Source organism: Ictalurus furcatus, chromosome 26, assembly GCF_023375685.1.
Source record: "Ictalurus furcatus strain D&B chromosome 26, Billie_1.0, whole genome shotgun sequence".
Taxonomy (NCBI): domain Eukaryota; kingdom Metazoa; phylum Chordata; class Actinopteri; order Siluriformes; family Ictaluridae; genus Ictalurus; species Ictalurus furcatus.
Window position 1 is genome coordinate 7,181,938 of NC_071280.1, and position 17,782 is coordinate 7,199,719.

General features: G+C 39.6%; 1 protein-coding gene across 1 annotated transcript; it reads right to left on the reverse strand.

Annotated features, from left to right (window-relative positions):
• Positions 1 to 8,266: 8,266 nt before the first annotated feature.
• Positions 8,267 to 17,508, reverse strand: mrpl16 (mitochondrial ribosomal protein L16). Its single transcript, XM_053615723.1, has 5 exons — positions 17,304 to 17,508; positions 17,076 to 17,150; positions 16,637 to 16,785; positions 13,414 to 13,707; positions 8,267 to 8,737 (listed from the first exon to the last, which is right to left on the reverse strand). The coding sequence occupies exons 1-5, from the start codon at positions 17,365 to 17,367 to the stop codon at positions 8,546 to 8,548; spliced, it is 774 nt and encodes a 257-aa protein (XP_053471698.1). The 5' UTR covers positions 17,368 to 17,508; the 3' UTR covers positions 8,267 to 8,545.
• Positions 17,509 to 17,782: the final 274 nt, after the last annotated feature.

Sequence of the window (17,782 nt, forward strand, 5' to 3'; positions counted from 1 at the left end):
ATTATCATCAGCACCTTTACCTTTAGTACTCTTAGTAACACTTCCTGGAAAGGTGCACATAGTTGAAAGATTACTATAAAAGCTAATTAAAGTGGTCCGAATTCTGTACCTTAATAAAATTAAAGGTACACTACATGTTCATTACCATGTAAAAGAAGCACACTAAAGGTACAGATGTGTACTTGAATGTACCAACCCAAATGGCAAGGAATGGTACAGTATAGCATCCTTTTTTCTGAGTGATCCATCTCTTTATAATTAATTTGCGAGTCTGAAATTGGCTTCTTAATTGCCAGTGTTTTTATTCACGTTTTCTGTTCCACCTTAAACCGTCTCATGCCTATTGACGATGCTTTGAAGAATGAATGAATAAATAAATAAATAAATAAATAAATAAATAAAAAACTTGTGAATTCATGCTTCATCTTACAGTTCTGTTTCATTATACAATCGGGTTGTTTGGCTTCTCGTAGTTGTGTCTTGCTCACACAACGTGCAGAATCAAATCCTGTGGCAAAGAACAATGTATCTTCCCTGCTTTCCTTATCAAATGATGTTTTGTTTGTAGGGGAGGGTGATCAAATTACATTAAACGTACTGCTTTGTTAAACATCCAGCTTCAACCAGTTTCTTACACCAAAGGTCAATTTTTATTTGAATGAAAATGTTGGGGAGCAAAACATTATGTTTGCTTTTATGATTTTCCATAACCTAATATCAATCTATATAATCATGCTTGTTTAAATGTGACTTTACAATATTATAAGGAAATGAACTGACAGTTGGTGAAGCCACATGTACTCTCAAAAATTCTATAATACAGCTTTTTATTAGTAGTTTTAGAAAAGCTAGGTTAACATATACGGACTATCCTGTGAAACTTTTTGATAGATAGGTAGATCATTTATTGGTCCTCAAAGAGGAAATTTGTGTCCACCGTGGGTGCGTAGAAAAACATCAACACAACTATATCATACATATAAACCATCACAAACAATCACAGGCATAGAGGGGAGAAGGGAATAAAAAGAAAAACATCAGGATCATCATACAACAAATGCATCTGGCATCACAATGGCTGATGTGATTAACGCTCGTATAGCCATAGGAACAAAACTCCTACCATAGCTGGCCTTTCTGCACATGGGTAGTCTATACCTGCAGCCAGAAGGAAGGGGGTTGAAATATTGATAAAGTGGGTGGTTTGGATCATTTAAAATTTTATGTGCCTTCTGGAGTGTATATGAAATGACACAGTCTGATAAATTAGGGGTGGGAATACCAATAATTTTTCTCGCTAAATTAGTTATCTTCAAGAGTTTGTTCTTATTGGTAACTGTTAGCATATGGAAAAAACAAATGGCACCATACATAAGAACCGGCTCGATAATACTTCGATACAGAAGAAGAAGCAGACTAGGCTGAACAGACAGATATTTAAGTTTATGAATAACTGTGAGTCTCTGTTGACAGCACTTGTAAATACCTTGAATGTGCTGATTGAAGTTGAGATGTTTATCCAATGTAATGCCCAGATATCTGAAATGCTCCACCCAACCATCTCTCTGTTAATGGTAATACTGGAAGGATGGGTCAGTGTTTTGGAAGAGCTAAAAACCAGTTCCTTAGTCTTTTCGATATTAAGGTGGAGAAAGTTATCATCACACCATGTACTAAAATGAGCTATGGAGCGTTGATAGTTCAAAAAAGAATCGTTGTCCTTATTAAGCAATGCAAGAATGGCAGTATCGTCTGCATATTTAAAGTAATGAGTGGTGGTGACTGGACTCTGACAGTCATTTGTATAGAGAATATAGAGAACTGGACTAAGTACACACCCCTGAGGGGCGCCAGTTGTCCACCTTTACCACTTGTGGTCTATTAGAAAGGAAATTATAATTATGTATCGTTTCTCGATTACATGATGACGTTGAATTGAGTTAAAGGCGGAGCTAAAGTCAATGAAAAGAAATCTGGCATAGTTTCCAGGAATATCCAGGTGTTGAAGAAGACAGTGCAAGTGACAAGCCACTGCATCCTCTGTACCTCTCTTTTGCTTGTATGTAAATTGGAGGCAATCCAAAAAGGGTAAAACATTTATGGAAGCATAATATTTTGAACCATTTTCTCAAAGCATTTCATTATGATTGAAGTTAATGATACCAGCCTGTAGTGATTTAACCCTATTTTTTTGGGAACAGGAATAACAACTGATGTTTTCCATGTGACTGGTATTGTTGAAGTACAAAGTGATCGAAGAAAAAGAGGGGGTTGATTCAAGAGCGCAGTTTTTCAAGACCCGACCTGGAATTCCATCTGGCCCGGGAGCTTTATTCAGTTTGCACTTAATAAGCTGGAAATAGACATCCTGCTTAGTTAGAAGGGACTCATAATCCAGCTCTTGAGAAGGCAAAGAATCCAAAAAGCTATCACACTGTGCTGAAAAATCAGAGTTATCAAAACGGGCATAGAAATTATTAAGATTAGCAGCAAAGGTGACAGAGACAGTCTGATTAACGGCTTGTCCAGTATGAGACCCGACTCGCTATTTTCATCATATTGAAACCTTACACAGGACAATTACGTAGCTAAACTATGAAAAAAAAGTTATGATTTTTTCATTATAGCTCTTCTTACTGTTTATAAAGATTTTGTTTATAAAAGATTCATGTGTTAATGAAAACGTCCTCACAGAGCATCTATTGTGAACAGGAATGTGTTTTCAAAGGCCCAGGAGTGTTGGTTAGCCACCTGGGTACGATGAGGCTTTTGTATGTAGGGAGGGTAATTGAGGAATGAACACTGAAGCGATAACACACGTGTATGTACATGAAGCTTCAGTAAAACTATTCCTCTTCTCCACATTTGTGCCTGCCTGCATCTTTATTAAGAATAAAAACAAGATCACATAAAAACACAATCCAACACCTGTTGCCTTTTAAGTTCTCAGTGAAGATCAGGATGCTTCAAGGTGTTGATCGAGGCTCAACCATGACCGAGGTGAACAAAGAACTGAAAGTATTGAAAGATCTGGAATATAACTGTATATCATGTGTTAGAATTGAAAAGTAATGAAGTTTTGATGCATCATGCAACCCTATGAAGAATGGGTGTAGTTGTGAATCAGTCCCTTGTCTCGAAAAGACTGAAGTGCTTCCTCTGTCCAGTGGAGATTCTTTGGTTTACCTTTAAGAAGTGTTTGGTGTTGCCAAAGAGCTAAAAAAAAACCCCTATGAACCATTGCTAGAAGCTGATAAATACTAAGGACGCTTCGTAACGCTTTAGTTCTCTGTGGTTGCAGACATGATGTTTTGCTTCTGCTTTGGTTCTGTACATCTCCACAACATGTTCTTCCAGGATATCGCTCAGAAACTTTACATGTCTTTTAAGGAACTCAGATTTCTCAAGCTTGATGTACAGACAATTGTCCAATAGTCCAATTGTACAAGAGGAAATTAGTACTTCTACTTGATGGTTACCACATTCAGAACTCTGTATTGAATGCATGACGGAAACTTGCCATGTTTTTCTCCACAAAGAATAAACCTGCATCATGCTAGGGATTGATGACAGATGTTGAGTTGCAATTAAAATTACTGGGAGTCGATGAGCATTGCATAGTCAGTGATTCTAGGAGTTCATCAGCATTATAAACTCAGATTCTCTGCATTTTATAGGCAGTATAATGTCAGAGAATCTACTAGTCCAGTCAGCATTATGACATCAGAGATTAATTAAAGTGGTAAAACTATAGGAATCATCTTAGAGGGAAAAAAAGGAAAAATAAAAAATGTACAATAACCTGGTTGCTTGAGTGTGCACACCCTTAAACTAATACTTAGCTGAAGCACCTTCACATTTTATCACAGCAATTTTTCAATCTTTTTGGGTACGGGTCAATCAGTTTGGCACGCCTTGACTTAGCAATATTTTACCAGTCGTCCTTGCTAAAGTATTCCAACCCTGTCAGATTGTAAGGGCGTCTCCTGTACACAGCGCTCTTCAGGTCACCCCACAGATCTTTGATTGGATTTAGGTCTGGACTCTGACTGGGTCGCTCCAAATCCTTCATCTTGTTTTGGTGAAGTCGTTCCTTTGTCGATCTGGAGGTTTGCTTTGGCTCGTTGTCATGCTGAAAGCTGAAATTCCTCTTCATCTTAAGTGTTTTAGCAGATGTCTTAAGGTTTTGCATCAAAATTGACTGGTATTTGGAGCTGTTCATTGTTCCCTCCACCCTGGTGTTCTTTTGGTGATGTACTGTGTTTTTTGAGCCAAACATATCTTTTGGTATTATGCCCAAAAAGTTGAACCTTTTTCTCATCAGACCATAACACATTGTTCCACATAGTTTTGGGATTTTATTTATATTTATATTTTTTTGGTGAAAAAAGGGTTCCACCTCGCCACCTCAGAGATATGAAGAATTCAGGAGATTGTCACATGTAGGGAGCAACCAGGACTTGCCAGAAATTGCTGCAATTCTTTTAATGTTGCTGTAGGCCTCTTTGCAGCTTCCCTGAACAGTTTTCTCCTGATCTCATCAAATTTAGAGGGACATCCTGTTCTTAGTAGTGTCACGGTCATGCCATATTTTCTCCACTTGTTGATTACTGTCTTTATAGTGTTCCATGGTATATCCAATGCCTTGGAAATATTTTTTAACCTTCTCCTGATTGTTTTTTTCATCAGTGAGATCCCGTACCTGCTTTGTAAGCTCTTTGCGGCCCATGGCTTTTCCAGTTGGATGTTACCAAGAAGATGTCAGGAAAATCCTATAGGAACAGCTGTACTTTATTGAGGGTAATCAGTCACTTTAATTAATGGCAGGTTTATATTAACTAGTATTTAACATGAGTTTGAATGTAATCGGTTCATTCTGAACACTGCCTCATTCCCAATTAAAAAAGGGTGTGCACACTTATGCAGGCAGGGTATTGTACAGGTTTTATTTTGAATTTTTGTCCCCTAAAATGATTCTTATTGTTTTTCACTTTAATTAATAAGACAAGGGGTCTTATGTTTGGAGCTCCATCAGAATCCTGGGGTGATTTGTCCAGTTTGATAACTCATCTAGTTGTAAAGATATACAGGCCGGGTTCAGTTTGTTTGCTTGATCAACAAGAACATAATTTAACGTGTTCATGTGTATAAAATGATTGCTACCCCTAAGTTGAGGAGATCTTGGAGACAGACTTTACCAACTAATCTGTGCACTGCAGTTTATTAGGCAGTAGTATGAAGTCAGAGATTCTGGGAGTTTATTAGGCAGTATGAAGTCAGAGAATCTGGGAGTTTATTGAGGAGTAGTATGAAGTCAGAGATTCTGGGAGTTTATTAGGCAGTATGAAGTCAGAGAATCTGGGAGTTTATTAGGCAGTATGAAGTCAGAGACTCTGGGAGTTTATTAGGCAGTATGAAGTCAGAGAATCTGGGAGTTTATTAGGCAGTATGAAGTCAGAGAATCTGGGAGTTTATTGAGGAGTGGTATGAAGTCAGAGATTCTGGGAGTTTATTAGGCAGTATGAAGTCAGAGAATCTGGGAGTTTATTGAGGAGTAGTATGAAGTCAGAGATTCTGGGAGTTTATTAGGCAGTATGAAGTCAGAGAATCTGGGAGTTTATTGAGGAGTGGTATGAAGTCAGAGATTCTGGGAGTTTATTAGGCAGTATGAAGTCAGAGAATCTGGGAGTTTATTGAGGAGTGGTATGAAGTCAGAGATTCTGGGAGTTTATTAGGCAGTATGAAGTCAGAGAATCTGGGAGTTTATTGAGGAGTAGTATGAAGTCAGAGATTCTGGGAGTTTATTAGGCAGTATGAAGTCAGAGAATCTGGGAGTTTATTAGGCAGTATGAAGTAGGAGATTCTGGGAGTTTATTAGGCAGTATGAAGTCAGAGAATCTGGGAGTTTATTGAGGAGTAGTACGAAGTCAGAGATTCTGGGAGTTTATTAGGCAGTATGAAGTCAGAGACTCTGGGAGTTTATTAGGCAGTATGAAGTCAGAGAATCTGGGAGTTTATTAGGCAGTATGAAGTCGGAGATTCTGGGAGTTTATTAGGCAGTATGAAGTCAGAGAATCTGGGAGTTTATTAGGCAGTATGAAGTCGGAGATTCTGGGAGTTTATTAGGCAGTATGAAGTCAGAGAATCTGGGAGTTTATTAGGCAGTATGAAGTCGGAGATTCTGGGAGTTTATTAGGCAGTATGAAGTCAGAGAATCTGGGAGTTCACCAGCATTGTGAAGTTATAGTTTCTGAGATTTCAGTAGAATTTGAAGAACCTATTTATCAGATCTGTGATAATAGAAATTGTGGGACTTCATCTGCATAATGAAATCTGATTTTCAGTTTTAATAAGCATGATGTATTCAGAGATTCCTCGAGTTCATCAGTATTGTGAAGTCCGAGATTCCGGTAGTTCAGTTGGTGCACGGAGAATGCCATTTTTATTTCGAGGCATGATTTATCCAGCTGTTTGCATTGATAAAATGCCTAAATATCCCTAGACGCTCTTTGCATATTCCTGCTTTTCTCTTTTGTTCTCCACTTACTTTTCTGATCGGTTATGCATAACACACTGATATGCATATTTTGCTGCAAAACGACAGTCATATTTATTAGCGTCTGAGGGATACTGTACAACAATAGCCTGTTAAGGTCTTCTTGATCCTCTTGAGTGTTTCTCTTGTTTGAATCGTATATGAATATTATTAAACACTGTGAATAATAAAATGTCTTTTTTTCCCCCTTATCTGCCTTTTGTATAGCTATAGTCTAATTGCCTGATAGCATGAAAATCATTTAACGATATTATCTCATCTAAATAACATTGTTCAGATACATCGGTCCTTGTAGGAATGCTTTACTAGTCAACAGCAGCTCATAACCACAAACTGTAGTTGTGTAGACTGACATCAATAACGACATAGCCTCAATCAAAATTAAGTTGTGAGGCTATCACACTTGATTTATGCAAGGGCAGCTTCAGATTTAATAGCATGCAGTCATCTTGCATACCATGCAGTCTAGTAACTTGCTTTGAGCAGGTTTATTACTTTAAAGGCAACATAACCTGCCTCTATAATGCATTTGTAGTGTCGCACACACTGTTTCATGATGGTCACATGCGCACAAATTTTCACTTTCTCGTGATCTCACTGTTGAATTATATTATAAAATGGCTATGACTCTCAACCCTTATCATAAGTGAATGAGAATTAATAGCTGCACAAGTTTGAAATGTGTGATTCTAATCTCTCGCATAGAAAAACCACAGACAAAAACAGCACGATGTGAACCAGGATGTGGGTTTTTCATGTTATTTTTGGTGGAGTATGTTCAGTCCGTCATGCTTAACAATATGGAAAAGAACTGTTATTATCGTTGATGTATTGTGTTAATAAAAACTTGAGGAAGAGAATGTCTTTAAATGTTAGCTTTAAGACACTTCCTTCTTGTGTGGATCTTAAAAAAGTGAGAAACCGTAATCACCATTTCCTCCTGTGTGTTTAAGAAGTTAATGGTTCAGGAAAATGAACCTTTTAGTGTATTGCCTTAATTTAAGGTATAATTCAGCTTTTTGGCCTTTAAAAGACTTGAACATTTATGCTGTTTTCCTACAGCAGACGATGTCGTAAACCACTCATACGAGCATTTCCACAAGACATTTGACTTTCATTAAAAAAAAAAAAAAATTTATACCTTAATTATTCCCTAATTCCCTAATAATGAATGTATAATTTGCATTCATTATACTGTCAAGTTTAAATTGCTTGTTTTTATTACATTTACAGCATTTAACAAACACCTTTATCCAGAGCGACTTCTATACACTGGTGTGCAAAAGTATTCAAACTCCCGGTGGAATTTATCGGCTATTCTTCCGGTCAGTATTTTTACGGCAATCTTGTCTTCTGACAGTGAATTTTTTATTTTATTTTATTTTTGAAAACAAACAACTTATTAGTTATCGAGTATTTCAAAGCAAATCAAAAAGTGAAAAGACTGCTTGTGTAAGTATTCAACCCACCAGGTTCTGGAAGCTCCAGATGGAAGATAGGGTCTGTAATCTAGGTCTTGAGATTTTGACCTTTTCAGGTGCTGTGACACGGCTTAATTTTTTTTATTGCCATAGAAACGAGTCGAAATAAATTCCCCGTCTGCCTTTCTGATTTCCCCCCCCGCCCCCTTCACTGTTTCCAGCACATGGAGTTTGATCTTTTACCACCTTTTTAAGATCTTTTACCATCACTAAATGAAAAGGAGCTGTGTCAGGAAGATGCTTTGCACTTTATGGACGATTAACATACGCAAACAAGCACAAAGAAAATCAGCCTTTCGGAAACGTTTGTAAAACTCAGCTTGGCGTACACTTATAAGGTCTGAAGGCTCATTTACACTTAAGCGTGTGTGTGTGTGTGTGTGTGTGTGTGTGTGTGTGTGTGAGATCTAACACAGGATGCAGTGTGCAAATGAAGTTCACACTTGTTTTTTTTAGAGGAGGTGTTGATGATGATGCTGTTTTCCAGCCTGCCGCGCTTCATACGAGATCAGACTCTGTCTGGATTGAAGAACTTTCCGGTGTAGCGGCCATGATTGTGAAGATCAAACGGGCTGAGGACTTTGCGGATGCCCAGCATATTGGACCTGGCTATTCTCTCAAAGGTCCATGGGTTCTGGTTGTTGGCCTCCCTCTCGGCTTGTTCCTGCTGCATGACAGTCAGACTCTCTCTGCTCACCACCTGTTTCAGAACACATGTATGAAAAAAAACATTTTGCTGGAATATTTTACAGATCTCTCATAAAAATAAATAAAAAATAAAATTATATAATATACACACACTATCTATCTATCTAGATATATACATACACACACACACTGTACATACATCCATGACTGCAAGATTTATTCATTTAATTGCACAGATAAATTTTAATTGGAGTTTACAAATAGGGTTTCACTGCCGTGGAGGTTTTACTGCATCACTGCATAGCGCCATGTTGATGAACTGGACACAAAGTAAGTATGCTACCAAGAAAATATTTAATATACATACATTATTCACTACATGGCCAGAAGTATGTATACACCCGACTATTACACCCATGAACAATTGTGTTGTGTGTGAAATCTGTGTGAATTCATTCTGATGCTTGATTCGAACATTAATTTAAGCTGTTGACCTGTGGCTACATGATTTTATGCATTGTGCTGCCACAGTATTATTTTATTTTGATATTTTTAAATAACTGCATGAATGTGCAGGTGTTCCTAATAAACTGGACAGTAAGTGAGTGAGTGTATACAGTGGCCTCCACTAATATTGGCACCGTTGGTAAATGTAACCTTTTGTTTATAAAAAAAAAAAAAAGTTTTTGTGAAAATTTCTACTCTCATGGATATCAAACAATTGCAAACAACACTGCTTTATCACAAAAAAGTTAAATATAGGTGTGCAACAATTATTAGCACCCCTGTGAACTCATATGAGAAAAATATATTTGAAGTATATTCTCATTTTTATAGTACACTTGAGTGACTAGGAACAGGAAATTGTTCAACCATTCCTTCCTGTTTCACAGGGGTATAAATATGAAGCAACACATAGGCCAAATTCCCTTAGTCATTCATAACAATGGGTAAGACCAAGGAATATAGCTGTGATGTGCGGCAAGAGGTTGTTGAGCTTCACAAAATGTGAAATGTCTATAAGAAAATAACACAAGCATTGAAAACGCCCATTTCCACCATCAGGGCAATAATTAAGACGTTCCAGTCAACTGGAAATGTTATGAATCAACCTGGAATTGGACGTGTGTCTATATCGTCTCAACACACAGTGAAGAGGACGGTTCTAGTGGATAAAAATTTCCAAGTATCACAGCTGGAGAATTGCAGAAGTTAGTTGTGACTTGCGGTCAGAAAGTCTCCAAAACTACAATCCAAAGTCACCGACATCACCACAAGCTGTTTGGAAGGGTTTCAAGAAAAAAGCCTCTACTCTCATCCAGAAACAAACTCGAGCGTCTTCAGGTTACCAGACACTACTGGAACTTCAAATGGGATCGGGTTCTATGGTCAGATGAAACTGAAATAGAGCTTTTTGGTAATAAACACCAGAGGTGGTTTTGTCACACACAGAGAGGGAGCCATATGGAAAAGTACCTCATGCCCACGGTTAAATATGGTGACGGCTCTTTAATGTTTTGGGGCTGTTTTTCTGCCAGAGGACCTGGACATTTTATTAGGATACATGGCATCATGGACTCAAATATCAACAGATATTAAATGAAAACCTGACTGCCTCTGCCAGAAAGCTTAAAATGGGCCGTGGTTGGATCTTCCAGCAGGACAATGATCCAAAACATACATCACAATCAACACAAAAATGGTTTACTGACCACAAAATCAAGGTCCTGCCATGACCATCCCAGTCCCCTGACCTGAAACCCATAGAAAACCTGTGGGGTGAACTGAAGAGGAGAGTCCACCTGCGTGAACCTCGAAATGTGAATCTGGAGAGATTCTGTATGGCGGAACGGTCTCAGATCCCTCGCCATGTATTCTCCAACCTCATCAGGCGTTATAGGAGAAGCTGTTACCTTGGCAAAGGGAGGTAGCACAAAGTATTGACTAAAAGTGTGCCAATAATGGTTGCACACCTATATTAAGATATTTTTATAAACCTGTATTGTGTTTGTAATTGTTTGATATCCATGAGAGCAGAGAATTTGTGTGAATTGTTTTTAACATGAGATCAAACAATAAAGACAATCTTTCACAGCCTTCTTTGCTCATATTTAACAAGGGTGCCAATATTAGTGTAGCATGAAACAATCTGTATATCTACATATCTAACAGACTAGCTAATCTCTCGACTGTCACACTCAACTGGAGTCCACTTATGTGCAGCTGAGACGTTCGACGTACTTGCAGGACAAATATACTCGTGTGTGCTTGTGAAAACCATGATTAGTCAGTGATTCATGGAAAAATGACACCATGAAGTCAAACAACACTAAGCAGAATTAAACAAGTTGTTTAAAGACCTGTCGAGAACATTTCCACTCAATATACACCTCAATGATCAGTCTATAAAAAATGAAAAAATGGTCATCATCCCAGAAAATACTAAGCTTTAAAAAGTATCTGAGCTTTAACTCATTTCTGCACCCCCCCCCCTCCCAAATTAATTATTCTGTTCATTCTGTCTGCTCCGTTTGTACGATTTTGACATTCTAGAGAACAGTGTGTTGATGAGGGGTAAACAGGAAATACTGTACAAATGAATAAGACACAGTGTCCAGTAGAGTGTAGAGAATATAAGTTAATGGGTGATTGGTTACAGCCAGGGTCATGGTTAAGATATAAATAATGTTTGCTTCCCCCCATGTGTAGTGTGCAGGCCTTTAGACTAGGGATGTCACGATACCGAAAATGTAGTAGTCGGTACCGATACCACCAAAAGTACACGATACCAAAAATAAAAAAAAATAAAATAAAATAAAAAACTCTCCTGGAGGACATCCTCCTCTGGTTGATACTGGCGGGGGGGGTTAGTTATCAAACACTGTCTGACAATGAGTGGAGGTGCACTCCTAAACACGCGCGCACGCACACACACCCCCCTTATACTCTGAATGCAAGCATTAGTTTCAATTCACTGATATGCTGGCAGGCCAAAAAGATTTATTAAAAGCATGAACATGTGAATAATTATTAGTGACATTAGGCTACATTTAGCTGACAGGACCCGGGCGGAATGGCGATGCATGGTGGTCCATTCGGAGGTAGTTTATAACACTGCAATTTGTTAGCGTCTAACAAATAACTGGCTATTGCAAACATCACATGGAGCATAATGTTAGCTGGTTTCACAGCCACAATGCAGCTGCCTCAAACAAACATAATACAGGACATCTTTCAGGTGCTTCGCCAAATTCCAGGTGTTTCCTCGCTTTGTTTGAAATGAACGATAGCATCAGTTTCACACCGGAAACTGATACTAGCTTTCCTCTCTTTTCCTCTCAACGAGTCGGGGCCGAGCTAATCTTCTGTAGTTTTTCTCGTGTGCTTGTAGTTGTTGTTGTTGTTGTTGTTCTTCCTTACCACTTGTGGACCGACTAAAACACTTGCGCGTATTTGCTGCCCCCTTCAAGTCCAGAAGAATTGCAACCCCGGTACTTTCATTAGAAGGGTTCCAACGCTAGTGCAGAAAAACAAGCACCGTCATGTTTTAAGAATGTTGGTACCGAAGTATCGGTTCTCGTGACGTCCCTACTTTAGACACTGTCCCACACAATTCCTCCACTGGCCCTTCTCCATCATGGCCCCCTAATAATCCCCATCTCTGAATTGGCTACATCACTCCCCTCTCTTCTCCACTAACAGCTGGTTTGTGCTGGGCGTTCTGGAGCACTACGGCTGCCGTCACATCAGCCAGGTGGATGCTACACACTGCTGGTGGTTGAGGAGATCCCCCCCCCCAAATACTATGTAAAGCATTTTGAGTGGCTAGTAAAAGCGCTATATAACGTAAGAAATTATTATTACTAATACTACTACTTCACAATTGCATTTTATTTATTTTTAAACGTTTTCAGTTTTGGGATTTTGTTTGCTGTTAATCGATATACTTTACTTTTAATCTATGCATTAAAAGGATATGGAGGTCATATCCTTAAACAAATGATTGCAAAATTATTTCCTCCCAGCGAGGCCGAGCAGATATCATAAATCTCCACTCATGTTGCGCGGAGCATAAAACTCAGAAACGTGTTAAAACACGAAACGATTAGCTCAGTTTTTGATTTCAGCGTTCATGTGTGCGCATGCTGTTTTTGAAAAAGAGAGGGCTGATGGACTGATTAACATCCTATCACAGTGGTGATCTAAAACTCTATGAAGAGAAAATATATTATTTATATATAAAAACAGCTGACGGACATGTATGAGCCAGCACAGAGATAAAGGCAGGGAACAACTAATCTGTGCACTGTTGTTGCCTGGTCTGTGACCTGCCCAGTTTGATCCATGAGGAATTCCACAGCAGGAAGGTCATCCTGGCTTAACTCCATGTCAATAGAATAACGCGTGTTTGGGAGCGGCTATTAGGCAGCATTGCTGCAGTCATGAGCTCGGGTTTCTCTCTGTCTGGAGTTTCTGTGCATGGTCTTCCTGTGTTTGAATAGGATTACTCCGGGTTCTGGAAGGAAACCAGAGAACTCACAGTGGAGGACACAGCGGAGAACATGCCTGAGCTCGGATTCCTGTCTGCGTGGAGTTTTACATCACAGCGCCATCCTTCAGACTTTACTGCATGCGATATATGCGAATACATCCTATATAACCATTTATTTTGCATGAAAGACACACAAGCTGACGAGAACACTGGCAAAAATCGAGTCAAAAGCAAACCTTGGCTGGGAAGGGCAGCTTCTTTGCCACTTCTTTAAGCACAGATTCCACCTCCCCGAGTTCAAGATGACCTCCGACCTCTACGATCAAGCGGCCGCACTTCACCGGCGTGACATAGTGGTCGATGGCACCTTTTCCTCCTCCCATGCGCTGGCCCAGGCCTTTACGAGTAATCGGCTTGTAAGGAGCGTTAATCCGCCAACGAGCAAAGGTGGTACGCGAGTCCATACGCCGATTAATAGTGAGCCTCATCATCTCCATATGACCCCAGTGCAGATATCCTCCACCCATGGCCTAGAAAGAGCAATACGTTTAATAAACAAATGCTTCTGTATCTGAATGACAATCTACAAGGTGTCCCAAAAGTCTCCATACATCGATTAAAATGAACACATTTTAGCAAAATGTCTTCCAAATTTTTTTCATACATAATTTATATAATATTTAAAAAAAAAAAAATTTCCCCAGATAGTGTTTAAGAACGCTTTTGACAACAAAAGAACGTATTGAAATCATTCTCACGGCTGGATCGGGAAACTGTCGCAAGGTTGCGATGGACTTGAAGAGGAAACATGGTGAGCATGTCACACACACACACACACACACACACACACACACGACACTTTTGCCAAACGTATTTATAAATTCAAAGAGACCGGAAGTGTCCTCGGACCGACCGAGAAGTCGACGTCCACGAGCGTCCACTGACGAAGGCACAACCGAGGTGGTGCTGGCTGTGTACGGAGACTTTTGGGACACCCTGTCGTAATGTTTACTTGGCATTCACTATGTAACAAGAACTTTTTCTTTAAGGATTTACACATAAATATGGCAGATTGGGAATGACAGGCTGATAATTATGGGATTTATGGAGATTTATGTGGAGGCTCTCAAGTGGATTATTTTTGCTCAGGATCGAGTACACCAAGAATGTGCCAGTAATACAAGTGTACACACATTTCACAACGGTTTCACACTGGAGGTTGACACGGGTATTCAGGTGAACTCCGTGGTGAAGCAAGGACAGTGAAGTCATTCTTTAAAACTGTGAATATGGTTATTAATATGGCAGACCAGGGCAGCCACAATAACACTACGTGAAAGAATTTCTGCACACAAAGACGAAAAGGTGCGAGACACTAGTTTCCGATAAAAATAAACCACAGTTGTTTAAAGAGCATTTTTATATGGATTTTAATCAAGTTGAACAGCTAAAAGCAATTTAAATTTTTTTTTTTTAAAAATCAGTATATTGAAAACTGAAAACTAACACACAGCAAATGTGACTGGTGTTTGGGAGGTGGGGGGGTGATTCGTCTCCTCAGCGTTTCCCAAAATCCCACCCCAAATCCATCTCACCATAATGTCCATTCCATCCATCGATTTTCTGTACCGCTTATCCTACAGGACCGCAGGGAGCCTGGAGCCTATCCCAGGGAACTCAGGGCACAAGGTGGGGGACACCCTGGACAGGCACAATCACACATACACTTATACAGAACGGACAATTTAGAGATGCCAATTAGCCTATAATGCATGTTTTCGGACTGCAGGAGGAAACCGCAGTACCCGGAGGAAACCCCATGCTCCCCATCACCATAATGTAACGGTCTTCTGTCCAGCCACACATGATTTTATGGAGATGCCGGTGATCCTGACACTTTCTACTCTCCAGATCTGCCTGATCCACCCTGCTGCCCTACCTCTGGATGGAAGCTACAGCCTGGTGATTGCTGAGGATGGTACCGCTTGAAGAAATGGTTTTGGACCTCAATTCCACATGGACATTCTCGCTGTGGTTGCTGGGACAACGGCTGCAGCGATGGCCTTGGGACTGCAATTACCACATGCAGTTTTACACTCAGGTCTCCTTTAGTGAACAGTGGACTAGTTCAACAAAGACTTCATGTACAAACCATAACAAACTTTCTTTTACTTTCACGCTATCCGTTGTTATCCAGATGAGGACGGGTTCCCTTCTGAGTCTGGTTCCTCTCAAGGTTTCTTTTTCATATCATCTTAGGGGTTTTTTCCTCGCCACCGTCACCACCGGCTCGCTCAATAGGGATAAATTCACACACTTAAAATCTGTATCCTGTGTTTATATGTTTCCGAAAAGCTGCTTTGAGGCACTATCCATTGTTAACCCTCTTACCCCGTATGGTCGAAAAACCGGCTTGCCGGTCTTTGATCTATTCCCGTAAGGAAATAGATCAAGGCTTGGTCATCTATGTCAAATCCCCGTAAGGCTGATATAGAGGATTTACAGTGTAAACGTTATCCCCGTAAGGCCGGTGTACCGGCATTACTCTGCTATGACTCCTTACTTATTTAATTATTATTTTTTGATCCGGAAGGTTGATGACGTCACGACGCGATTACGTTATTACGCCGGCATTACGATGAAGCTGATCCAAGCGTGAATATTGGTGTAATAGTAGAAGTGAACTAAAAATGCCAAAGCGAAAAGCTAATCGTGTTCCAGCTAAAGTTCCACCTACAGTGAACACAGGTACATCTAAAACAGTAAAAAAACCATACACAGTTACACAGGCGAGAGCGAGGATTCTAGATAGTGACAGCAGTGAAAGTTCAGGCGACATTGAAACCGAAACTGATAGTGACCCTGATCCGTCTTCATCTTCAGCATCAACCAGTGCAACTGACACTGCAGGGGTCTGGAGTCATAACGGGACCATTTCTGTGCATTCGTGAAAACACTACCTGCTGGTCTGATCATCACCAGAAACTTGACTTTTGGCGCTAAAATGCGTTTATTTATTTATTATTTACTTGAATTTATTCAAAGGCATTGACCACGCTGATGCTCGTATGGTACTTCTAAATGAGTATAAGGATTTTAGCGAGCATTTTTTCATAATTTCCCTAGTTAAGAATTGTGCTCTAAGTTTAGTAAAAACACTGAACTGCTTCATTTTCAAAGTAATATTACACAAATACATTATTATAAGTTGTTTCAAGGCCTAAAAATGTTCAAATTAAAATGTTGATTTTGGCCCAGGAACTCAGGGTTGGCGTGCTGTTTCTCTGGGGAATATAGGGTTATGGGACATAATACTGTGGGAACTTAGGGGTAAGAGGGTTAAAAGCGCTATACAAATAAAATGTAATTGTTTTTAATTAAAAAAAAACAACAGAGAATCAATATATTGACAGTATACAGGGGTGGGGGGGTAACTAGGGGTGTAAGGAGAGTTCTGACCAGAATGCCATACTGTCCCCATCTGAACGTGTTGGCGGATTTAGCTGGACCCTGGATGTCCCGCAGCTTCTTCATCTCCTTCTTGGCCTTTTTTAAATTAGGGACCTTATTGAAGAACTTGAGTTTGGGCCTCTCTGGTAAAACCACATCTGTAAAAAACACAGCGGAAAGAAAGAAATAATGAGGTTTTAATCAAGCAGCCGCCGTGCTTGAGATAACGTAGTGTCCTCATGTCACACACGGAAGTGAACTCTCCATGCTTCAACTCCACACTTGCACTTCTCAGCAAATCCTGTGACATTTAGAAATCAGCCCGAGAAACCGTTTATTATTCCAAATTTATTCAGCAGATACAAAGATCGGTTAGTTTAAAACAAACACCCTAATTCCAGTGCAGGTAAGAATCCAGTAATTGCTGTGATGTGTATAGAGGTCTTACCGCTGTAGTCTGGGGGAACATCATACGTCTTCAACCCAGCTGAGAGCACTTTCAAGGCATGCTGCTGCAGGACAGCTGAATGTGGCAAAGCAGACAGAAAAATCTCCCTTATAAAACATTTTGCTTCTTGACTTTATAATGCAATATCCGAACAGGAACACGCCTGGTTAAAACACACAGATAAACGCTTTCTAAACGTCTACAACACACGCTGTTCTATTCATTTACCTTGCGCTTCCAGCCTCCTGCACGTCACCCCTGAAAACACACTCCTAAACACCGAAAACATCATCGATTATAATCTTACAAATATCTATCCATTACTTTAATATTCATCTTCTAAGTGTCACACAGCTGTCGTTTCTTATAAACGCCTTATGCGTTCAACAAGGTCGCAGCCATCTTTCTTAGGCTGCAGCCGGTGAAGCGTTCAAATACGTCCGCTGAAAACCAGGACTGTGGAAAAAGAGTTCCACTTACATAGACTGATTGTTTTTGGGGGGGTTTCATTAGTAAACTCAAAATCATACAACATAGTTGTCTTATATTAACTACACGAACAAGTTTTCGTTATTTGTAGCCAGATATCGTTATTAAACCATTTTAGTCGTGATGCAGGACGTCAATAAAGCATATCTTTGAGGGGGAAAAAATTAAGAGGTCCTTGCCAAGATGAACGTTTTTCATAAGCAGGATTTCTGTCATAC